The sequence below is a fragment of the Pollicipes pollicipes genome, unplaced genomic scaffold (genome assembly GCF_011947565.3).
Source record: "Pollicipes pollicipes isolate AB1234 unplaced genomic scaffold, Ppol_2.1 Scaffold_4881;HRSCAF=5763_pilon_pilon_pilon, whole genome shotgun sequence".
In the NCBI taxonomy this organism is placed as follows: Eukaryota; Metazoa; Arthropoda; class Thecostraca; order Pollicipedomorpha; family Pollicipedidae; genus Pollicipes; species Pollicipes pollicipes.
Window position 1 is genome coordinate 57895844 of NW_023596576.1, and position 24217 is coordinate 57920060.

At 56.1% G+C, this 24217-nt stretch overlaps 2 protein-coding genes across 2 annotated transcripts; one reads left to right on the forward strand and one right to left on the reverse strand.

Annotated features, from left to right (window-relative positions):
• Positions 1-1347: 1347 nt before the first annotated feature.
• LOC119099976 (transcription initiation factor IIB) lies at positions 1348-8552 on the reverse strand. Its single transcript, XM_037223095.1, has 8 exons — positions 8351-8552; positions 7476-7519; positions 6787-6897; positions 6068-6254; positions 5067-5282; positions 4591-4723; positions 2555-2679; positions 1348-1541 (listed from the first exon to the last, which is right to left on the reverse strand). Exons 2-8 carry the CDS (start codon positions 7490-7492, stop codon positions 1380-1382), a joined length of 951 nt encoding a protein of 316 aa, XP_037078990.1. The 5' UTR covers positions 7493-7519; positions 8351-8552; the 3' UTR covers positions 1348-1379.
• Positions 8553-9070: 518 nt separating this feature from the next.
• On the forward strand, positions 9071-23749 carry LOC119100652 (TGF-beta-activated kinase 1 and MAP3K7-binding protein 2). Its single transcript, XM_037223728.1, has 9 exons — positions 9071-9167; positions 12250-12385; positions 13229-13643; positions 15576-15745; positions 16874-16970; positions 17902-17967; positions 18413-18526; positions 21676-21723; positions 23417-23749. The coding sequence occupies exons 2-9, from the start codon at positions 12284-12286 to the stop codon at positions 23431-23433; spliced, it is 1029 nt and encodes a 342-aa protein (XP_037079623.1). The 5' UTR covers positions 9071-9167; positions 12250-12283; the 3' UTR covers positions 23434-23749.
• Positions 23750-24217: the final 468 nt, after the last annotated feature.

Consider the following 24217-nt stretch of genomic DNA (forward strand, 5'->3'; position numbering starts at 1 on the left):
ATTGCTTGCTGAACAATGCATCCAAGTGCGGTTTTGCAGAAAAACAGAGATCTATTCACACGCAGCCCAAAATTATTGGAAAAGGGTCATCTGGACAACGGGACAAAAGTCAACACCACGCGCGTCGGGAATTAATTGCAAAGCTGAATTACTTATAATGGCCATTGGTATGCTTGAACAAGCACATTCCACTTCCTAGACATATGTCCACACAACAACCAAGAATAATAATCCAAGTTCAGGACAAAAATACGACGAATGCATAGCAGTTTCCAACACTCCCGACAGGAAGCTTGCGACACATGGTTCACCAAACAGTACAATCAACCAGGCATTTCACAATGAACGTTGCAAAGTTCACCAATGAAGAACAAGCGTGGCAGTCGCCATTGGAAACAGCGAAAACGCTCAGTGGACCCACGAACCATTACCCTTCAAACAAGCATTTTGTACCACTACTGACGATTCATGCTTCAACCAGGCGAGCCACACAACGTCCGATGACTCCCTCAGCTCATTCCTGGCGTTAGCGACTGCGTGTCACCCCGAACACCGCTCCTGGCGGGTGCCATGCACTAACCTTCACTGATACGGGGGTTGTTCGACTCAATGCTCGAGAGTGCGCCAGCCAGAACAGGGCGTCACTCCACGGAGAAACCCCGTGCGTCGCCGCACTACCGGCAGGCAGCAACACGCCGCACACGCCGCCGGAGTGCGCAGCTGACCGACAGTTCACCTGCTTCAGGTCCTGGCATCCACCCTCGCTGAGAGAACACACGCGCCCAATCCGCCCACGGCCAGCCCGATGTCTTCATTTTCCTATATGATGTCCATCGCCCTCGCCACGCACCTCGACGGCATCACAGGCCGCGCCGGCACCACAGACACCGGCCCGCGGGTCGCCCGGCGCTCCGCCGCCGGCGGCGCGACGGCCGGAGTCGCTAGCGGAGCCCAGCCTCCGCAGACGGGACCCAGGTGCCGACCCTTCGTCTGCGCTGGGCAATAGCGTACGCAACACGACACGCCTGCCGGGTACGATACGGCGGCCGACGGCGCCGGTCCCGCACCGCAGCGTGCTCTTGACGCTGTCGCCACTGGCCCGCTGCGTCCCGCAGGGCAAACGCCGCGCCGCACCGCGCACTTCCCGCGGACCGAGACGGGGCGCACGCGGACCCGGAGTCGCCATCTGCGGCGTCTCCGGCCGGGTGCGGTGGGCGCGCCGGCCGCTGGCGGGGCTCGCGGAGCCGCCCCCGGCCGCTGGCGGGGCCGGCGGAGCCGCCCACGGCCGCTGGCGGGGCCGGCGGAGCCGCCCACGGCCGCTGGCGAGGCCCGCGGGGCCGCCCCCGGCCGCGGCCGGTGCTGAGAGCTCGGCCCGGAGCCTACAGCTGCGGCAGCTCCTCGATCGGCGTGTGGAACTTGAAATCGGGCGGGAAGAGCTCGGCGGCGCGCGGCAGCATCAGCTTGTACGACTGGCGGATGGTGACGTCGGCCACGCCGGCGATGTCGCCAATCTCCTTCTGCGTCTTCTTGTCCTCTGACGCCTGCGGAAGCCGGTCAGAGCATGGTCGGCCCGCAGCACCGCCGCTCGCCGCCCACGTGTGCGGAGGCGTTCAGGAAAACACCGCATCGTATGCAGCTCCCGCAACACGTAAACCGGATGTAAGCCGTCCCCTTCCCAAATACGGCAAACACACGTCGGTGGACGACACGGTACAGACTTACAGCATTTGAGAACTTTGAATTCCGCTGGAAGTATGACGCATAATGTGAAGCGTCAAATATGTGAGCCACCTTAGCCTCATTTCCTGCTGACAAGATTCAGCCCAAAACGTTTCAGTTGCCAGCTTCCTGGTATCAACACCCACGCTAAGCATCGCGTGTTGCACGAACCCCGACCCAGCCATCCGATTGCGAAATTCTCGGTCGATAGGATATCGCGACGAAAACCACAACATGCTGCAATGCTCGGCACAGTCCGTGGTGATGGTCGACATGGACTGTACCGAGCATTGATCAATGATGCTGATTAGCATGGAGTGTGTCGAGAACTGATCAGTGACGATGGATTATCAGGGACCGCGCCGAGCACTGATCAGTGACGAACATCACGGACGGTGCCAGGCATTGATCAGTGATTGGTGGTGCGTGGTTCTGGACAGGTTTGCAAATTCGTGCAATGTCGTTTCGCGGTGACTTCAGTTTTGGTGAGTCAGACCTCCCTGGCCGATGCGCTGGTTAGCGATAGTGCTCTGGCAACAACGTCAGGCAGTTATGTTCCATAAAGTCAGGCTCTCCTACACATCGATTTGCACAAACCGTGTACTCGCTGCGAGAGAAAATGCACTCGCAGCGGAAGAGATGTGTGAGCTTTTAAATGGCAGTAAATTTGAGATCTGGCTTCAGATGCCTGTCCGGATAGCTCAGTTGGTTGGTACCCGCCAGCCCGTTGTACCCGTTGGTAGTTGGTTGGCTGGTTGGTACCCGCCAGACCCCTCCCCTCCCCGGCACGGTCGCGGCCCAAGACGACACGACCGCGCCCGCCCGCTGCCGGTACCTGAGAGGCCATGTAGATGGCAGCGGCAGCCACCGAGATGGGAGACCGTCCGGGCACGATGTCGAGCTCCTTGGCCGCCCGCCGCGCGATGTACGTGGCCGCGCGCTGCACCGAGTTTGGTAGGCCTGTCCGCAGCGGAACGGCCGTCACGCACGGCCGGGTGGCGCGGACACGGCCGTCACGCACGGCCGGGTGACGCGGACACGGCCGTCACGCACGGCCGGGTGACGCGGACACGGCCGTCAGGCGGCTGGACACACGCGTCAGGCGGCTCGACACGGCCGTCCGGCAGCCGGACACGGCCGTCAGGCGGCGGGACACGGCTGTTCGGCAGCTAGACACGGCCGTCAGACGGCTGGACACGGCCGTCAGGCGGCTGGACATGGCCGTCAGGCGGCGAGACACGGCTGTTCGGCAGCTAGACACGGCCGTCAGGCGGCTGGACACGGTCGTCAGGCGGCTGGACACGGCCGTCAGGCGGCGAGACACGGCTGTTCGGCAGCTAGACACGGCCGTCAGGCGGCTGGACATGGCCGTCAGGCGGCGAGACACCGCTGTTCGGCAGCTAGACACGGCCGTCAGACGGCTGGACACGGCCGTCAGGCGGCTGGACATGGCCGTCAGGCGGCGAGACACGGCTGTTCGGCAGCTAGACACGGCCGTCAGGCGGCTGGACACGGTCGTCAGGCGGCTGGACATGACCGCTGGGCAGCTGGACACGGCCGTCATGCGGCTGAACACGGCCGTCAGGCGGCTGGACATGACCGTCAGGTGGCTGGACATGACCGTCAGGTGGCTGGACACGGCCGTCAGGCGGCTGGACACGGCCGTCATGCGGCTGAACACGGCCGTCAGGCGGCTGGACATGACCGTCAGGTGGCTGGACACGGCCGTCAGGCGGCTGGACACGGCCGTCATGCGGCTGAACACGGCCGTCAGGCGGCTGGACATGACCGTCAGGTGGCTGGACATGGCCGTCAGGAGGCTCGATACGGCCGTCCGGCTGCTGGACATGACCGTCAAGCGGCTGAACACGGCCGTCCAGGGCGTCAGGCGGCTGGACACAGGCATCAGGCAGCTGGACACGGCCGTCGGGAGGCTGGACATGGCCGCCAGGCGGCTGGACACCAGGCAGGCGCGCCGGCGGGGAGACGTGCGCGGAGGACCGGACAGCGGACGGTATCATCCTGGCCGACCGGCGGCGGCGACCACGGTAGGCCCGCGGGGGGAGCCGGGGACCGAGTCACCCAACACGACACGGGCGGACGCCAGCCGGAAGCGGGGGTCTGGACCGAGGGCAGGCATACCATCGTGGAGGCGGGCGGAGTAGATGGCCGACGGAAGCTGCCTACATGCCCCCCCCCCCCCCCTGAGTGGCATTCTTCTAGACACAAATTGACGACGCATATCAAGAGAACACGAACGGGGAAGTCACAATGAAGACGGTATGACGGCCGTACTAAACTTGACAAAATAGGCCTGCAGATAGATCAGACTGCACCGAACGATCAGTCAAAACTTGGAGAACCATTACTGCGTTCCTTTTTTCGAACAGCGTTTTAAGAGCATGCCCAGCACATGGACGGCCTGACTCCATACTTCAGTCAGATCAGCGTGTACGAGTTTACATACGCTGCTGGCTGAAAACCTGCGCCTACGCTACCAGAAGTACCTATAAATCGTTTTCTTCGATAGATTCCAGCGACCAAAGGGTAATGTAAGACCGCACCTTGGCGCTGATCCTGGATTAGCATGTCATTTGGTCAGGAAACGTAGCATCTGCCCATGGGGTGGGCGCAAGACGGCCTAACGCCGCCGCGCCCTTAAATCCCAAACCACCCTCATATCTGCCTGGTATGAGGTCAGAAAAAACGTTATTTTACACTCAAATTGCAGCCACGGACCTCACTGCCACATGTCCAGCAACAATGGCCGTGCCCAGCCGTCAGACGTGTCTCTACGGAGCGTAGCGCCGCACGAAGACCCATGCCGCCGAAAGCTATCCAGCATGCCTCCACATCGGCCGGACGACTCACGCAAGTTGGCGCAGAAGCGAGACATGAAGTCGCCGGTGGTGATCATCTCGACGTTCGTGTCGAGCGCCTTCAGGATCAGCTTGAAACAGCGGCCGATCTCCTTCTTGCTAATCTTGCTGACAGCGCAGATCTCCTGAAAGACAGCCGACCAGGTCAGCCGTCCATAGCAACATCGAAAGACGGGCCACGCCCCGTGGCTGAAGAAGCACGACTCCAGCCGCGGCGAGTCATCACCAGCAGAGGCCTGATCTAAGCGCGCCTGGTGAAGCAAGACGGGTCAATATGCAAGAAACCGTCGCCATCTCAAGCCTGATTCGCACAGCCTGGCGAATGACGCCCACACCACCTGCGCCATAGCGGCGGGTCCCCGACACAAAAGACGCCAGCCCGCCCACACCGGCAGCCGGGCACCGCCGCTCCGGACCCGCTGTTCCCTCCAGCGGCCGCCGACTCCCTCACCGACGCCGCGCACTGACCTTGAACGTGCGCGGCACACCCTCCTGCCGGCACGAGATGTAGAGGCAGGCCGAGGCGATGGCGTCGTTGGCGCGCCCCTTGAGGTTACGGCCGTCGTGCACCTGCTTGAACAGGTTGTTGGAGCGGTCGACGATGGTGCGCGGCAGGCTGATCCGATCGGCCATCAGCGCGATCTCGCGGAAGGCGTTCGTCAGCGCCCGGTCCGAGCTGCTCATCTGACCACGGCAGGATGGGCGGCGAGTCAAGGCGAGCTCGGCGCCGCCACCGGTCAACGTGCCGTCGGCAGGGCTGGCCACTGGCGCGCACCGCGAAAGGATTTGCCGAGCCACCCACTCCGGGCGTCGGCACGTTTGATGGGATTGGTGGCAAATTGAATGATAAGCTCTTTCTTTCACTTGCACAGGTGATGCACCTGATATTCGGCAGATACGGCATTAGGAAATCAGCTGGGTAACCAACAGAAGCTGTCAACACCTTAAACAATGAGTGAAGCCTCGCGCAGTATTAGGTATTACAGACGGATCTGTCATTATCCAAATTTGCTATTTCCGGCGCTACTCGACAGCACTAATGCCACCAACCTTTCCAGCATACTCGGATCAGTCACAAACTTATGCCAGCACCATTTCCGGCATACAAAGATCACTCATAAACAAATTCCAGCACCATTTCGGGCACACGGATCAGTCATCTTTCGTAGATAACTCGATATCCTACGAGTCGAAACGTTAACCTCAGTGCGTTGAACCAAAGTAACCTACGGCCAGCTCTGGCCCCTCTGACGTATCACTGATGCCACAAGCTGAACTGAGCTGCGTCTGGCACCTGCACCTGAACTGACCTGGCTTAGTGACCTGAACTGATTCTGTGACCAGAACTAACTAACTGCCGGTTCTGTCGCTTGGACCGACCCACCACCAGCTGCGGTATCTAGACTGACTCACGGATTTCCCCGGCATTTGCAGAGCTTGCTGCCGGCGGTTCTGCGGGCTGCACTGACCTGGCGCCGGTTCTGGTACTTGGACTGGCCGTCGGCGGTGAAGGAGGCGGCGCCGCGGGCGTCTCCGATCACGGTGCTCAGGTCAGAGCTGCCCAGCAGCTTGTTTTCGGTGCCGCCCACACGCGACGGGTCGGCCGCGTTCTTGTCGTTGCTGAACGTGCGCCATTCTGAGCCCACGTCAATGACCCTGCCGATGACGTCATCGGTGACGACCATGCGTTCATGACCAGTGCTCGCTTCTTGGACATACAGCGCAATCACGGCTGTGGACGCGTCCCAATCATCCCCGTTTTTTCCCGCATCTATTCTGCACCTGCACATATACCCCTGCACTGTTCATCTGGGAGGGTCCTGCAAACAGCACAAAATGCGCGACGAGTCCACTATGAATCATATGAATCATATGCTGGTGAATCTTAATGCTAGCACAATACCAAGCTGAATAGGTGACCATCCAGCAATCACGAGGTCAAGCCTACCGCACCACACACTGAGACATGCATGACAAAACAAGTCAGCAGCCAAAACCACTCCAAAGTTCAGCACCCCAATCCGTAAACGAAGGCGGACCGGGGACCCGTTCCTGGTGTTCCGGCCGCCCGCGCACTGGCAGGCAGGGGACCTGTCCCAGGTGTCTGGGCCTGCCCGTGTACTAGCGGGCCGCCCGCCTGCGCCCACCAGGGCCGGTGCGAGGCGGCTCGCGGCCGCAGCCCGGTCACCTGTCGCCGACGACGAGGCCACACTCGGAGCAGATCTGGTCGCCGGCGCGGTAGTCCTCGATCAGATGGGCCTCCGGGTGCGCCGGGCACCCGATCTGCTTCACCTTCCGCCTGTCGAACACCCGCGCGCACCGTTAGCCATCGCGGTAGGCCACACATCACAGTCACTAATCAGCTAATGGGTGGTGGCACATGCAGTGCTTTGTCAAAAGGATGTGACCTCCCAACAATATATCCATTATAAGGAGCTAGAAAAATAAAAGAACTGATGTTTTTCATACTCTAAAATGCTGTTACAAGAACATGTGAGGCAATCAGAAAAGGGATGACAAAATGCTGCATTACTTCCAAAATTTGTGAGATATATTTCCCTTCTGGTTAGGCTTCAATTACAATTTGGAGAATTTCATAACATACTTCAATGATTACTGGACATCTTCCTTTAACCAGCACATCCTGGTATCCTAATGGCCTGCTTGTTTTATCCTGGAACTCAAAAGTCCAAATACATTGTTACTTAAAATAGCATTACAGATACACAAGAAAAACAGTTGCACAGGTAACAGGCACAGGGCATCGGACATCTTACAAGTAAAGAAATGGCAATGGACAGTGACTTTGTGTACAGCGTGTTGATCTGATTCAATGAGCCACAGGGGAAACCACTAGCATGTACTCTACGTACTTACCCACTTGAAGATGCCATTTAACAATCAGGAAAAAGCTCTTGTACCTGCAAGACATCACATTGTCGATGGTGACTCTGTTCATAGATGATTATCATCTCAAAACTCATTGAAACTTTACCCTAATACCACCCTCCCACTCTAGCCATGCTTGTAACTGAATTAACTCAACTTACTCTACACTCTATTCCTATCCCAAATCCTAGATACGAAAGAAACAACTTGCAGATCATGGTAACACATTCTTATGACATTATCAACAGCAAATGACAAACCATGGAAGACAATATCTAACATCAAACCAACAGAGGGAAAGCAGGAAAGAAGTAATAACTGTGATGCATTTTAGATCCATAATTCAATTTTGGGGCATAGAGATAATGCCTCAATGAGCTATGATGTTGCAAAGGCAATTTCAGTCACACAGCCTCAAAGCAAAGCATCATGTATGGAAAATCCAGGGCAGTTTGGCCTGGTCTGACTTCAGCATAGGTGAACATGGATTGAGCATACCATGTCATATGGGCATCTGGTACAGTGGATTATCTTATTAGCAGACTGGCTCATGTTAAGTAATTCACTTATTCATGATCTTATTATACAACATATTTTCAGTACAAAGTGAGGATGCTCATAAATATTAATCTTAACCAGTGCAAGAACATCAATAAGGTGCAACCTTAAACAACCAGAATGAGCAATTTTGGCACACAGCACAACACAACACAAAATATGATATCTATGCACCAGACAGACCTTCCGCCCTGCCACAGCCATAACAAGTTCCCATCCATTCTCATGGCCTTGTGCCAGAAGGCATTTTCTCCTAGAACGTGAGCCACTTGAACATACAAAGAATGCAATAAGATGTAATTTACCTCTGAGAAGATTTGGGACGGCGCTTTTCGCAACTGGGGCACAACACACCTCCTGCCTTTGGATTTAATGGGATCAAAGACAGTCTTCCATCCGCTTCATGCAATGAAACACAACAGTAATTAACCTCTCGCCGTTTTGAGCCCCACTTGAAATCAAATGGGCAGTACCGTCCCAGGCTGACCCACTACGTCCCTCCCGCAATGCCCCAGTCCAAAGCAATGCCTAACGCAACATGGTGTGCAATGTGCGCATGCGCAGAATGTCAACAGCTGACAAAGGCACAATAGCGTTTTTGTTCATGGCTCTTTCCCGGCTTGTTAAAAAAAGTGCATGTGAGTGGTGAATAAATACTTTTTGGAGTTGAATGAGTTGATTTTCAGACGAAGATGCCACAACCAAGGCTGAAAAGGTATCATGGAGTTGAACAAAAGGCGGTATTATACAATTACGTCATTTTTCGTCGTACTGGACTGACAAATTGTGATCTATATTCTGTTGTTATACATTATAAGCTGCTGACAGCTAAAATCGAGTCGGTTAAGTAAAACAAAATGAAGTACAAATTTCACATCGTTTCAAATGATTCTATTTGGGGCAGATGCTAGGAGAAATAGTATGGGAACGAAATGACGTCATCAACTTTATTTGCCTCATTCGTCTGCTTACAACTGGCGCATAAGAGACAATGTTAGATGTTACTTAGCATTCTTGGCGTTTATGATTTCTGTCATGTGTTGGCAGCAATGTGGCCTGGTTTGGGTGGTCTACTAGGTGGTTGGTCTGCGCAATAAGCCACTCTAAATTGCGCCGAATGAGGTAGGTGGTTTTCAGCCATAATTTCAAATGAACAGTTTGCAAGCGCCGAGGACCTTGCATTACATGTTGGGCCGCCAGCACCTCATCTTACAATTACGGCTCGGAACTATGTACTTGCATCTGGCCATGCACGGGATACTATGTAATTTTTTATACAATGTGTCATCTTATTCTATCATTTCGTTTTTCTGTCATTGAGGTTCACAAAAACACCGGACAATACCTTTCCTTAACATGCCTTACCCCAAGTTAAATGTCTAGGTCTGTCTGACTTACTTCATCTTATCAAAATAGATCTAGATTTATTTTTCCTTCTTGTGTCAGGTATTTGGTCATATTTTTGTGGCACTTGGTTGCTTTGTTGGACTGTATTTATTGCTTTTTATGTTTGTCACATGATGCCAGACAACCGGGATGAATTGGGTTAATTGTGTTAATAGTGAGCAATTTTTAGTGTATTCCACACCATCTTACAAAAATTATAACAAACACTGATTTTTAACAGGCATGGGGCATACATTTAATGTCCTCCTCCCCTATGCTGTTTGAAGCACATGAACAAGATGTGTGGAGCTTTCTCAGCATTATCTCAAAGTCACCAGGAGAGTGCTGCACTTGGGGCAGTGTGGCATCCTATGTATCAGTTATATTGTATTCTCAGTGGAAGCTGTAAATAACTGTACAAGAGTACCCAAATGATGCTTATGAGGCATGATCACAGCAAAATCAGTGCACCTTACACCTTAACATAATCAACACTTGGCATGGAGTGCACATCCCTATGCAATGGTTTATTATATCATGTGCACTTGAAATGAAGTGTGTCTAAGATGCTGAACATATATCAAATTACCTGAATGCCATGTATGCATGGGGACTATATATTGACTGGCAATGGTGTATCCATTTTAAGTGTGGTCCAGGATTGATGAGCCTTTAAAAAGCATCTACTTTTTATTTTGCATGCATTTTTTTGCTGGTGCTCTTTTTATGTTAAACATATTCAGTTCCTTAAAAAATTGTATGCTCATATTTGAATGTTATGTGGGACACATTTTTTGCATGCTCTAAGAATTTGACAATGACTTTATTGTCACATGAGTAGGGACCTCAGGTGTTCCCTGTTAAATTTACATCTTGTCAAGTTTTGACATAAACACACTGCAACAACATATCTTATAAATTTGTCTTTTTAACAGCAATATGTAGAATGACTTCCGATGTTGTTTCATATGGCTGTCCTCTGTGTAAATAGCATAGTTATAGGGACTTTTCTTCCAGTCAGTTCATTTAAGTTGTTACTTAGAACATTTCAGCCAGTTGCCTTTGCCCATCATCAGGTTTTTGGCTTTTCTGTTCTACCCCTAATAGTTACCTTCCTGTGCTCCCACTGCCAACTGAAAGCGGTTGGCCTGTTTCACCTTTATGGGATCTTATACAGGTGCATGGACGTCATAAATGCAGCTCATGTTCTGAATGGGCATCCATTTTCTGACATTGGTGGTGGTCTGCCATTATGGCATGCTACTTATAGGGGCTGCTGTGATGTTGCAGTACCCAAGTATTCTCTGAATCTTCTCAGACAGGCATGGACTGTGTGGAGGCAATATTGTCATATGGCTTGTGTTAGCATTGTTCTATACTGATAGGCATTCCAGGCATCCACATGATGAAAACCTTTGTGAAGCATTTCTTTGACACCTCCCATTAAAACAGCTCATCTTTTCTTCTGACTGCACCACCCAGTGCCTCCCTGGACATGGTAGGGCTCAACGGCTCAAAGTCGGCTCTCTGGCTGGGCTCAAAGTTGTGGTAGTGGCCAGGTGCCGTTGTTGGTTTGTGGTCTAATAATGCTGTAATCCGGTTCATGTGTAAGCTGAAGAATGGCCCAGGCATTGTCTTGTTTTCCTATTGCTCCATCAGCAGCTGAAATGACAGGCGCAGACCATGAATGTGACTCAGGAATGTGTTTGTACTGCTAGAAGACAAACATGTCCCATCAAAGCACAGCCATGTGCATACATGGTGCTGGCTCCATCAACATACTGTGGGCACATTTGGCAATCACCACTGTATGGGATGAGCCCACCACCTTACTCCCTGTCTGTTGGTGGCATTAGCTGTCTTACTGGGAGGCTGTTGCACTTGCAGAAAAATATTTGCAGCTTTGTGGTGTTTTGTGTTGGACTTGTCATTTTTTTCATGAAAAATTGTCATCTTCCAACTTGTTTCTAATGATGGGTGGAATTCCATGTGGTATAGCTTTGGTGAACAAACTCATGATGTTAATGGTCATTAGTTGCATGTCACAAAGCAAAGATATATTTTCTGTCACTGAGACATAAGGGCTGAATTTCTTTGCCTACAATGCAGACTTCCAACTCTAGGGTGTGATAATCTTGACCAGGAATAAGGAATAGCTCAGCAGATGGCAAGGTGGTTGCCACCCCATACCCCAATGGTCCCAATTGTGTTTGGGATTTTCAGTGGGCACTACTTGTGCTGAAGCTGGCTTGGATGTTGTTTCAGCTTTCTGTATTGCACATCTGTCAGTTACACTTTTACTACTTTGAGTACCACTTAGAAGCACTGTGCTCTTTTTCTATATTCTTTGGGATTTCTGTGTGTTGTCATTCGGCTGCTGGCATAGCGTGGTTCTGTACCGTGGTGCATGTTGCACTGCTTACAAGATGTTTGAGCCTTCATTGTTATCTGTTACATTGATGGGAACCACAGGCCTCAATACTGATGTTGGTAGGTGGAGATACTATAAAGATACATTTGCACAGAATGTTTGGGTTGAGGTGTAAGGCCAGGTGAAATATTTATAAATTTGCATTAACACCTCATCACAAACATTCCAAGCACTCTCTAGATCTTCTGTATGTAAACATGATGTACAGAGTGATATGGGGCGCATCTTCCTTTGCAAAAGGATTCTTTACATCCCACCATTTCATCTATTGCAAAGTTTGAGTGCTGTACAACTTTTAAAATTTTGAAGCCAGATTTTTGAAGGCGATTAGAAGCATGCAGTAATAAAGGCTTCAGAAATAATCATACCCTGTGTGTGTGATTCCAGAGGCTCGTGACTGCAGTGCACCAAGCCAGCCAAGATGGCTGATCCCACCAGTGTGGTACAGGCTCAGATATTTCACAAGCTGAAGCAACGGTTTACCCATGTCCCTGATGAGCACATCAGAGAAGTCATGCATAAGGTAAGGCAATCTGCAGGCAGCTCCGTTTGGCAGGTTTCATTCACCATGTCTGTGTTCTTAAAGTAATGATGATGATGATGATGATGATTTGGGGTTTTAGGGCACGTCGACTGCTGTAGGTCATGCAGCACCCATGTTCTTAAAGTAATGTTGTCTGGATCACTGGAATGAGTTATGTTGGGCTCATAGCCATCCTAAGTGGAAGTTGTTGCCAGGGTGTTGATTCCATCACTGCGAGGTCTGGGCTGCTGGAAAATTATATTCCAGTCTGTGGATTGATACCTACCTGGCTAGTGTAGCCAAGTAATGCACATGCCTGATGTGGTGCTAGTAATGCTGTTTTAATGTCGTGAGTTTTTTAGCGTCGTTTTTAAGGGCAAGACAGCTGCCTGGATGTAACGTCTTCCCTCATTGTATTGGGGTTATGATGCCTTAGGTGACGACTGGACCCTCTTGGTGTCGTGCCCCACTTCCACCTTGCACACCGCTCGCTGTGCTCCGAAACAGGCTCCTGCTCACCACTAGGCCACTAGGACGGCACGTGTCCAAGGATGGTGAAAGGCAAGGTCGGCTCGCCGCCTGCAAGCTGTCCGTTTTAGTCCTCTTACCACGCTCAGGGTCGCTCGATCACACGTGGTTTTAAGTGTGGTGTAGGATGTCAGGCATTAATCCAGTCAAGTGGTCAAAATATTGGTGTTCCCTCATAGTATGCTGCTTTCTTATAGGTATTCATGATCAGCTGGGATGTCATGCTAAACTGTATGTGCAAGAGCATGTCCTCAACCTGTTCCCAAATGTATGTTACAATTATATGATGGTACAGCACGTCATGCTTCTCCCCAGCACCACTACAACGAGGTGAAGTGCTGCGACCTGCTGGAGAACTACGAGGTGGACACGAGCGTGCTGGCGGCGCCGCTGGCGCAGAAGTACCACCAACTGTCGACGACGGCACGCCACGCGGTGGGCATGCTGGCCAGCATGGAGCCGAACACGGCCGCCGGCATGACGTCCACAGCCCGGCTGCTGCACGACATGAACCAGCCGCTGGAGGACGTGCGCATCGGCGGCCGCCGCGTCGACCTGACCGACACCCCGCTGAGCTTCCAGCGGACGCCGCTGCGCAGCAGCACCGGCGCGCTGGCCGCCGGCCACGCGGAGGAGCCGCGGCCACGGCACAGCTCGACGCCGACGGCGCGTCTCTCGCCCGGCGGCAACCTGCGACCGCTGGGAAGGGCCGCCACCGCCGGCCAGGAGGGTACGCTCGCGCCGCCGCTGGCCAGCGGCGCCGGCACTGCCATCGATTTTCAGCTGCGCGCCTCGCTGGCCGACTTGCAGGGCACGTCGCCGGCGTCGTCGCTGTTCTGGTCGGACCCGGAGCCGGGCTTCCGCACGAGTTTCAGCATTTCCATAGGCGACGGCGTTGGCGGCGGCGGCGTGTCGGCCTTCCGCGCCGGCGTCTCGCCGATCCGCGCCGCGCTGCAGTGGCGCTGCGACGCGCGGCGGCGCGACGCGCTCTCGGCGTCGCCGGTCGGCTCGCCGGCGGCTGCGCGGCGCCGCCTGTACGCCGCCGACCCGGAGCGCGGCGTGGCGCTGGTGCCGTGCTCGCGGGCGCTGGTGCGGCCCAACGTGGCGCCGCCACCACTTATCTCGCTGGACGGCGGCTTCGCGCCACAGGCCGAGCTGCGGCTGTCGCGGCTGGCCAGCGCCGGCGCGCTGCAGCCGCCGGCCGCCTGCCGCTGCTCGCACCCGCGCCAGCGCCAGCGCCAGCTCCGCCTGGCCGACTCGGCGCTGGTGCACACAGGTCAGACGGACCGGCCGCCGCGGCCGCAGCCGCAGACGCACGCGGCGCCGGCCCCGCCGTCTAACCGGGCCGGCGCGCTGATAACCCTGTTTGGTTTCGTGAGTGTGGTCGTTCCATAGTGGTTTTGTCGCCGGCCGGCTGCGGCCAGCGGTCCGCTGCGTTCGGTCGGCTGCCTGGCGCGGCACGGACGGCCTAACGCTTCGTCTTGGTCACTCACCGTTTGAAATGTGTGCCGAGAACAGCGTCCAGCCTGCTGTGTATGCTTTGTACGGAGCGCACGGTGTTGCGTGTGTCGTTGATGTAACGGCGCGGGGTGCGACCTCGCCAGTTTGCTTAACTCATTTGAAATGTACGGCCGTTTTTCACGTTTTGTGTTTCATAACATCTGTCCGAAATGTGTTTTTTTTTCTCAAATCCCAGTGCTGTTCATTTTTTATGTTGCATCTTTTGACATGGCATTGATTGCAACATATGGGCTAGTGAAAATCATGCCTCCCGCCTTTGTTCATGCCAGATTCGCTAGCATGCTCAAGGTTCAAACGTCTGTGCGCTTTTTAGAGAACTAATTATGTATTGTTACATTGTCAGACATTCGTTGTCGTGTTCAGTGAGTGCGACCAAAGCCTTTATGATCACCATCCTATTTTTCGAACGACCCTCATGTGTCGGGCCAGTAGACTTCACTATTGAACTGTGTCCACTCCCAATGTACTCCCAAATGCAGCCAGCGAATGCGTGTGAACACGGAGGCTTGGGACCATGGGACAAAATCTATCAGTTGGATCTCTTGCTTCCCTATTATATATATATATATATATATATATATATATATATATATATATATATATATATATGTATATGTATATTGTGCATGTAATGCCCGGCATTTGGACTGGGTGTAGTTTTGACATTAAACCCTATGCTAAGCAGGGCTTGTCGGATGAACCCTAACCTCACCATCCGATCGTGGCAGGTTAGTTCAACGGGAGAATCTGGTGGCGAAAGTTTAAGGTGCCCTTATGCTCGACACGGGTCTGCCCCGCCCTCTAACCTCACCTGACTGAGCGGCTCCTGCCACCGACCGCAGTTCATCCCAGCCATGGGCTAATAGCGAGCGCCGAAGCGACTCAAACCCATCCACTCCGTTACCGGCACGTTTGGGGTCAAACGCTTTAGCTAATTGAGCTACGGGGTGGACACTATGACCATTGATGTACTGTGTATCATTGGTCGACCCGGCGGCATGCCTCAGCATATGCAAGTCAAAAAACCTTCCACGGAGTCAATATCCGGTTCCTCAATCCACGACAACCTCGTCCATGTCTCATGCAGCTGTCCCCTCTGGGGGCGTGTTTCGCTTAACGTGCCCCTCCTGTCGGCCGGCAGCGCTCATCAGCCGCCAGATGGAGGCGTACAACAAGCTGTACGCCGAGGTGGAGCGGAACCGGCGCATGCACAGCCAGCTGCTGGCCGACATCGACGGGCTGCACTCGCAGCTGTCGCAGAAGGCGGCGCAGGTGGGCCCGCGCTCGGCGCACCCGGCGCCTGCAGCTGAGGCCCGGGCCACACGAGCCCCGGACTGGTGGGGCCTCGGTCCGCTGGAGCCTTGGGCCGATGAGGCCGCGGGCCGTACAGTTAATTTTTTTTGGGGGGGGGGAGGGGAGGCAGGTCCAACCAAGTCAGTGCCCGGACTGTGGACGATGGGACCCAACCCAACGCGTGGGCTGCACCGGCGGCAGACTGCTGCGTGTTCACTGCCAGTGTTGTCATTTCGTGTCGTGGTGTGGCACTGCGAAGGCTCACGGAGGACGCGGGCCCGGGCTCCGGACCAGCGAGGTCGACGGGCGGCACGGGTAATGGACCCAGCGGGGCTCCGTCAGCTGCTGTCGAAGGCTCAGACGCGTCGGTGGACCGCCACTTGCAGTGACGTGCACATGTGGCCGTGCGGCCGGTACCGGTTTGTGGATGCGGTGCGGGCTCGGCGCGATTTCGACGGGCGGGCGGGGCGCTGGGCGACATGTGTCCCTCGTGTGTTTCAGCTACGCGTGCTCCCGCTCCCTTGTTGGCAAACGTTGACCCAGTCTCTCGGAGGAAACCCTTGCCGTGGCCACGTGACCTGTGGCGTATGCGCCTGTCAAGCTGGCCCGCTCCTTATTAGGACGAGGAACTGCTCTTCATGTTCGCAGTGCTACTCGGTTGCCCTGTTTTGTATTGTTTTTCATTACATTATCGGTTCCCGTTGACGACCAGAGTTGGACCGACGTTCCAGAAACACAAAGGCTCCTGTAAATAGTTAGGCGGGATTTGAACCAACCGTAGTGGCCTCGTTTGCGCTTACGTCATGGTCCATGCAGCTTTTTACGGCAGCTGGGCGGAGCGATTGCCATCGCATAATAGGCACCTGTTAGACACACGCTACGGCCGTCCCGGCGTGGGTGCAGTGCTACGCGTGTTCTACCACAGCTGTTGCTCGTGTCACCGTGGAAAGTCGACATCCCCGAAGCGGTGACCGCACGCTATCATCGCGGCGGGCTCGGTCCGCGCTGCGAGTGCGACTGTTTTGCGCCGGGGTGTGTGCAGTCGGCCAGCCACGGCGGGCCTGCGTTGTGACGCCGCGTGTGGCGTGGTCGGCCAGCCACGGCGGGCCTGCGTTGTGACGCCGCGTGTGGCGTGGTCGGCCTCAGGAGGATGAGAAGGACCGGCTGGCGGAGGAGAACGCCAAGCTGCAGCGCGAGTGCGACGCCATCTCCACCGACATCGACAACCTGCGGCGGATGCGCGGTGAGCGCCGGCCGGGCTCGGGCGGCGGCCGCGCTCGCTCCGCGGCGGCGCACTGGTCGGCGCGGCCAGTCGGAGCTCCGAGATCGTGGGGCCGTGCGGTCGCTGCTGCACTCACGGTGGCGATAGCGGAGGCGTACTGTCGGACACCTCACCTGTATCCGATGGGATATGGATCGTCTCCGGTGTACATCGATGTGGGCTCTCATTGAAGGGAACGCTCCCTATTTGAAGATATGGAAAGGGTGAAAAAGCTCACGTATAACCAGTGGTATACGTTTTGTGGAAAAGACTTCTAGACAACACAAAATTTATGTTGAGAAAATATGCCCCTTCATTCGTCATTGTTTAATTACGTCACCGCGCCTTGCACAACCGATTGAGGGCCGGTTGACGGCAGTGATGCACGGAAATCGTGCTCACCAACGCCAGGTATGAACGACTCGACAATTATGTTTTTCTTGGCCTTCATCGCCACATGGATAATGGAAGGACAGGATTTGAATGACGTTATTGTATCGACATGGATGCCTGGGTGAACCGGAAATAGTCTCCCGGAAAAAGTTTGCACATCTTCACGGGCGTGTAGCTCAGAAGCCAGAAAGGCGTAGGTCCGAATAAGGGTGTGGGCTGGAGCTGTGGACCGCGCTGAATAATCTTCAAGATGGCTATTTCAGTTCAAAACCCAATACAAATGTGTGACACTCCCTTTAAATCTTTATGACCTTGGGGATTCTTCGAAAGTCAGCAGGTTTGTCTCCCAACGTGCATGTTTGTTTAATTCATCTTGACCCCATAAAACGCATTAATGACGTAATTTACTCGCCTGTGGGTGTCACAGAAGAAATGTGTCGTTCAGCGCCGCGATGTCGATGCTCATGTTGTGAAGGCCGGTTGGCGCGGCTGGCATTAACCACTGCTCGGTCGTGTTCAGGCCGGCTGCAGTCTCCGGTCTCGCCGGGCTCGTCCTCCAACAACCACCGGCCCAGCAGCGAACCCGGTGAGAATCCAGCTCCGCGCCGCGTCTGAGGCCGAGCGGCGCGGCTGCCTCTGACGTCCTGGAGCGGCGGGTCATGGGCGACAGGACGGGTGACGTCCTGTCGCCCATGACCTGGGTGTCGGCCGGGTGACGTGATGTGTCGGTTGGTTGATATAATGTCGGCTGGGTGACTTAATGCGCCGGCTGGTTGACATGATGTACCGGCTGGTTGGTACGATGTGGCGGCTGGGTGACATGATGTATCGACTGGTTGACATAATCTATCGGCTGTTTGACATGATGTATCGGCTGGTTGACATTACGTATCGGCTGGTTGATACGATGTGTCGGCTGGGTGACGATGTATCGACTTCATGGCGTGTTGTGTCGGTGGGTACGGTTTCGGGTGCGGGTCCACAGCTCATGAGCCCTGCTGACCCCCCCCCCCCCACTCTTGGACTTGCAGGGGCGGAGGACGACCCTGCCGAGGGACCGCAGTGGCCGTGTGGCTCATGCACCTTCCTTAACCACCCTGCCATCTCCGACTGTGAGCAGTGCGAGATGCCGCGCATCGTATTAGGTGAGCAGCCGGCCTGATGTGCCGGGCCGCCGCCAGAGGCGCCCCTGTCGCCTCGCCGCCCCGGCCCACACAGCAGCGCAGGCGGTGGGCCCGCCGGCTTGGCCGTGTCCGTGGCCTCAGCGCGGCTTCACGTGCCAGTGTCATCGTCACGCGCGGCTTGATCGGCTTTGGTGCAGCGCTCCCGGAGATCGTAGTTCTTTTCTTCGCACGAGCAAGTACAGGACCTTCAAAAAATGGCGTCATCGTCAACACCATGTTTCAGTTGGCTTCCCAAAAGTGGTGGCAGCAGTTTCGTCACCAGATAGTCACGCCTGGAACTTTGTCAAGTATGGTGACATTGCAGTCAATCAGCATACACCACTATCACTCGCTTAGAGCTAGCTATAGCACTGTTGGTGCGCGAGCCAGAAGCAGTGTTGACAGTTCCTTCGAGGCCGTCTGAGTTTGTTTTCATTACCAATTCATGTACACTGAGACACTTTGAGTACTTGTAAGTGCTAGGGGCAATTCACTGGGCTATTGGTTAATGTGTGGCAGTCATTATTATCAAAGTTACAGACAGACTGTGAGAACTCGCGAATTATCAGCGGTTGTGGTTCTATGATGCGATATTTCCAAATATTGTGTTTATATGACAGTAGTCACAATCAACCATACCCGACATTAACTTCACAGTCACCAGAACCTGATGGTGACTCCATGGCCCCCCGCACCTGGCGGTAGCATCACACTCACCCGTGCCTGACGGTAACACCATGGTCACCCACATCTGACGGTAACACCCCTCACCCGTACCTGACGGTAACACCATGGTCACCCATACCTGATGTTAATACCATGGTCGGCCACACCTGATAGTAACGCCACACTCACCCGTGCCTGACAGCATCACCACACTCACTCTGACCTGACGGTGACATCACACTCACCCGTACCTGACGGTAACACCATGGTCACCCGTACCTGACGGTAACACCATACTCACCCTCACCTGACGGTGACATCACAATCACCCGCACCTGGTGGTAACACCACACTCACCCTTACCTGACGGTAACACCATGGTCATCCGTACCTGACGGTAACACAACACTCACACGTGCCCGACAGTATCACCACACCCACCCGTGCCTGACGGTGACATCACAATCACCCGCACCTGGTGGTAACACCACACTCACCCTTACCTGACGGTAACACCATGGTCATCCGTACCTGACGGTGGCATCACACTCACCCGTACCTGACGGTAACACCATGGTCACCCGTACCTGACGGTAACACCACATTCACCCCTACCTGACGGTAGCACCATGGTCACCCGTACCTGACGGTAGCATCACAGTCACCCTTACCTGACGGCAACACCATACTCACCCTCACCTGACGATAACACTATGGCCACCATTACCTGACGGTAACACCATGGTCATCCGTACCTGACGGTAACACCACACCCACCCGTACCGGAGGGTAACACCACACTCACCATTACCTGACGATAACACCATGGTCACCTGTACCTGACGGTAACACCATGGTCACCCGTACCTGACAGTAACACCACACCCACCCTTACCTGACGGTAACACCATGGTCACCCGTACCTGGCGGTAACACCACACCCACCCGTACCTGACGGTAACACCACACCCACCCGTACCTGACGGTAACACCACACCCACCCGTACCTGACGGTAACACCACACCCACCCGTACCTGACGGTAACACCATGGTCACCCGTGCCTGACGGTAACACCACACTCACCCTTACCTGACGGCAACACCATGGTCACCCGTACCCGACGGCAACACCACACCCACCCGTACCTGACGGCAATACCATGGTCACCCGTACCTGACGGTAACACCACACTCACCCTTACCTGACGGCAACACCATGGTCACCCGTACCTGACGGTAACACCACACCCACCCGTACCTGACGGTAACACCACACCCACCCGTACCTGACAGTGCCGGCCGGCCGTCGCGGCGGCGTCCGTCAGTGCCACTCGCCCGGCCGGCCGCTGACGGCGCGCCAGCCGCTGACGGAGCGATAACATGTTTGTCGTGTGGCCGGCGGCGCGCTGTTTTGACGTGCGACGGCGGCGACGCCTGTCGGCACCCGGTCACCGGCTGCTGGCCGACGGAGCCGCGGGCGGCGGAACCCCGGCTGAAGGGACCGCTGCCGGCCGGGAGGGGTCGGCTCAGCAGCGACACAGCGAGCCCTGGCGCTGGCAGCACGCTGGCCGGGTGGCACTGCTGCCGGCTGCCGGCGGCCGACACGAGTCCTGGGCTGACACACGCGGCAGCGTCGGCTCAAGCTTGCTAAGGCAGCGGTGTTCACGGCGGTGTCCGGCACTCCTCTCTCCCGCACCAGAGTCAGGCGGTGGGATCGCTGCCGTCCCGCCATCCGACCACAGTCCTCAGTCAGCCAGGGTACCCCACAACACAGGAGACGGGCAGGACTGACCAAATACCCCAACCGATGCGCTTCTCAGCTGCGCGAGATGATTGGCGACGGTTGACAATACACACCCTTTTTTGACCGGGGATGCACACTTCGTCTTGTTGTATGCTTTAATTTTGTTGTAATTTTGTATGTAGCACCCGCACAGAAGTTTGTGGTGCATCAATTGCTTGCGTTCAAACGCAAGAGCAGCTATTTTCGAATTGTCAGCCGTCGATATGGGCCATCACGAGCATCTCACACTTATTCCAAACAGGGTTCTGCCTCGCTTTCCCTTCCTGTCGATGTTCTAGTGGCAGAGGTCGGTGCTTTGAGATTCATATCGGTTCTTGTCCCACGTGCTTGTCATAGTGCGGCGCGGCGTGCTCGGCATGGGCTCTGTGCTGCACCACCGTTGTGCTCCCTGTTAGGCGCCGTTCGCCGACTCAAGCGACTAGTTTTCAGTTGTTTGCCGGTGCGCGAGTTCGTCTGCTTCTCTGTGCTTCCAGCGCTCTGTATGTGTGCAGCTGTGCTTTGGCCGCCGCTCAATCGGTGCGGGGCCATCACCACTCGCTGTTGTGCTCGTAACGCAGCCGCGACGGCCCCGCCGGCGGGCGGCCGCCAGCGCCTGCGCGGCGCGCGACCGGCCGACGGTGCGCGTGCGACGCCTGACACCGCGCCCGCTCTGTGTTATAGGCACCTACGGCCAGGGCGCCGGCTACGGCCGGCCGCGTGTCCAGACAAGTAAGCCGCCCCCGGTCGGCCACTGGGGCGCCCGCAGCTGCCCCGCCGCCGGCGCACGGGGCTGAACGGGCACACAGGCTCGCCTTCCCTGTCTCCCTCCCTCCCTGCCTTGCATCCTTGTCGGGATCCTTCATCCCCTCCCTCCCTCTCTGTCTGCGTTGCTGCCTCCCTGCCTCCTTCCCCGCATCCCTCCCTCCCTGCCTGCCTGCCTCCCTCCGTGCCTCCTTCCCCGCAGTCCCATGCTCTATCCCTCCCATCATGCCTGCATGGCCTCCTCCCTCCCTCCCTCCCTCCCTCCCTCCCTCCCTCCCTCTATGTCTGCCCGCCTCCCTTCAGGCCTCCCTCCTCATCATTTCACCCTCCCTCTTTTCTCCCTTCTATCCCCCCTGTCTGGCTGCCTCCCACCGTGCCTCCTTCCCCGCATCCCTGCCTCCATCCTTCCGCCCTCTCTTTGTCCCTCCCCTCCGACCGCCGCCTCTGCAGCCGCCGTCTAGGGCTGAGCTTATATATAATAAGGCAATTTGGGGCAAAGCTGGGACACGGATCAGATTAGTAAGATGTTTTTCTTACGTGAGCGTCGTTGACCTTTACAAAATTAACTCGCCATCGTCTCTGATTTGATGTGCGGTGAGTGCGATATGCGTCCCTCCACGCTGTCTGCGCAAGCGTGTATGGTGCAGCGTAGCCACATGTCAGCCTCGTGTGCCGGCCGGGCGTCGGCGCTCGCGCCGACCCTGCTAACCTGCTGCTCCCCCCTCCCACGCCACTAACACCACCAGCGCGCCAGCTGTGCGTACTAACACCGCCGGTCTGTAGCTGGACGCCGAGCGGCGGCCGGCAGCGCTGGCTGGCGCCGTCGGGCCGGCCGGGCTGGCTCCCGGCCGCTGCTGGGTCGCCGGGGTACTAACATGGCGCGGTCACCGGCAGCAGCCGTGTGTTGTGGGGCGCGGCGGGCGGCAGACAGGCCGGCCAGGCAGGTCGCGCTGACACTGACCTGGTGCAGGGTCAGGTCGCGCCGTTCGGGTGCTTTTGTGGGCATGTCCGGCCGGGAAACCATGAGCTTGCGGAAGACAGGCGGTCTGGTTACGCTCCTTAAATTTGATGGTGTTCAGATTTATAAGGACTGTCGTGTCTCGCTTTGAGTTAAACCTTGAGTGGTAAAATGCATTGGCCATGGTCGCTTGTGTTCAGCCATCTGGTGACACCCGAGGCGTAATAATGGGCGCCATATAACAAGCGTAGTCGAAGCGCCTTATAACCCAAATAATCGTGGCCATCATCACGGCGTGTTACGTTATTTGTTCTGTAGGGTATTTGTGACGTTCCGTGACACAATGTCATGGTCCCGTATACTATCAAAAGGACCTTCTTCATTCGTATCTTCAAAGAAGAAATTACTGGAGACTGCTTACCTTAGTTTCAACGACGCTTTCGCGGACAAACCTGTTGGCCAGACGACATGCATGCGGTGATTTGCGGGACCTGTATTACTTCAGATGGGCTTTCCATTCCGCAACCTTAACGCCTTGCCTTGCCATTCTCCGCTCATGTGCTGTGACTCACCACACGTGCTTAGGAACGTGACCGCTTGAATTTGTGCTTCGAAACTCTGCGTCTCAAGCAAAACGACAAACTCAAATTATCCAAATCAACTACCTACTCACATTTACCGTGACCAACCCGTTCCTTTCAGACCTGAACGTCACATAGCGGTGCGACGCCGACAAGCCAGCCGGCCTCCGCACCGGCCGAGGCGTCTTGTCGGACCTGGCCGTCCGTCAGGCGACGTCATCGGCTCCACTGCCGCGATCCGCCGGCGAGCTCGCGGCGGACTGCGGCGCCACCCCCACCGGCGTCCACCTGACCCGGGCCGTCAGCCGGGAGAATCTCAGGCGGTCAACGCGCGGTGCCTGGCGCCGACGCGGGCCGCGCGAACCATGCTCCGTCCTAGGTGCCTGCGCGCTGAGCGACCGGCGCTGCTCTGTCGCCGGCGCTCAGCGGTCCGTCCGGCGCTGCTCGGTGTCGTCAGCAGGCGTGCCGTCCGGCGCTGCTCTGTCGCCGGCGCTCAGCGGTCCGTCCGGCGCTGCTCGGTGTCGTCAGCAGGCGTGCCGTCCGGCGCTGCTCTGTCGCCGGCGCTCAGCGGCCGTCCGGCGCTGCTCGATGTCGTCAGCAGGCGTGCCGTCCGGTGCTGGCCCGTGCCGCCGGCGCTCAGCGGCCGTCCGGCGCTGCTTGGTGTTGTCAGCAGGCGTGCCTCCCGGCGCTGCTCTGCCAGCGGCGCCGCGTCGGCCGACAGCGGGCCGGCAGCAATAACGGAATGCCGGCGGTCCAGTCACGTCTTTCGGGCGGTGTTCGCCGACGGCGGCTCACCTGATGCCGCGGGTCGGCCGGCGACGGGTGTCGTGCGGCTCCGGTGGAGCGGGTCGCCGCGTCCACAACCGTGATAATATCGTTGCTCCTGCGCGCGCCGACGCCTTCGAAGTGGGCCGCGCGCCGT

What these genes read in the sequence shown, in the direction of transcription:
- LOC119099976 (XM_037223095.1), bottom strand. An exon ending in AGTACCAGAACCGGCGCCAG is followed by an intron (nt 5,283 to 6,067) that starts GTCAGTGCAGCC and finishes TGCCGTGGTCAG; the next exon opens with ATGAGCAGCTCGGACCGGGC. An exon ending in TCGCTTCTGCGCCAACTTGC is followed by an intron (nt 2,680 to 4,590) that starts GTGAGTCGTCCG and finishes CGCTGCGGACAG; the next exon opens with GCCTACCAAACTCGGTGCAG.
- LOC119100652 (XM_037223728.1), top strand. Translation starts at nt 12,284, where the DNA reads ATGGCTGATCCCACCAGTGTGGTACAGGCTCAGATATTTCACAAGCTG. An exon ending in CGCCACCGCCGGCCAGGAGG is followed by an intron (nt 13,644 to 15,575) that starts GTACGCTCGCGC and finishes GTCGGCCGGCAG; the next exon opens with CGCTCATCAGCCGCCAGATG. An exon ending in GATGCCGCGCATCGTATTAG is followed by an intron (nt 18,527 to 21,675) that starts GTGAGCAGCCGG and finishes TCTGTGTTATAG; the next exon opens with GCACCTACGGCCAGGGCGCC.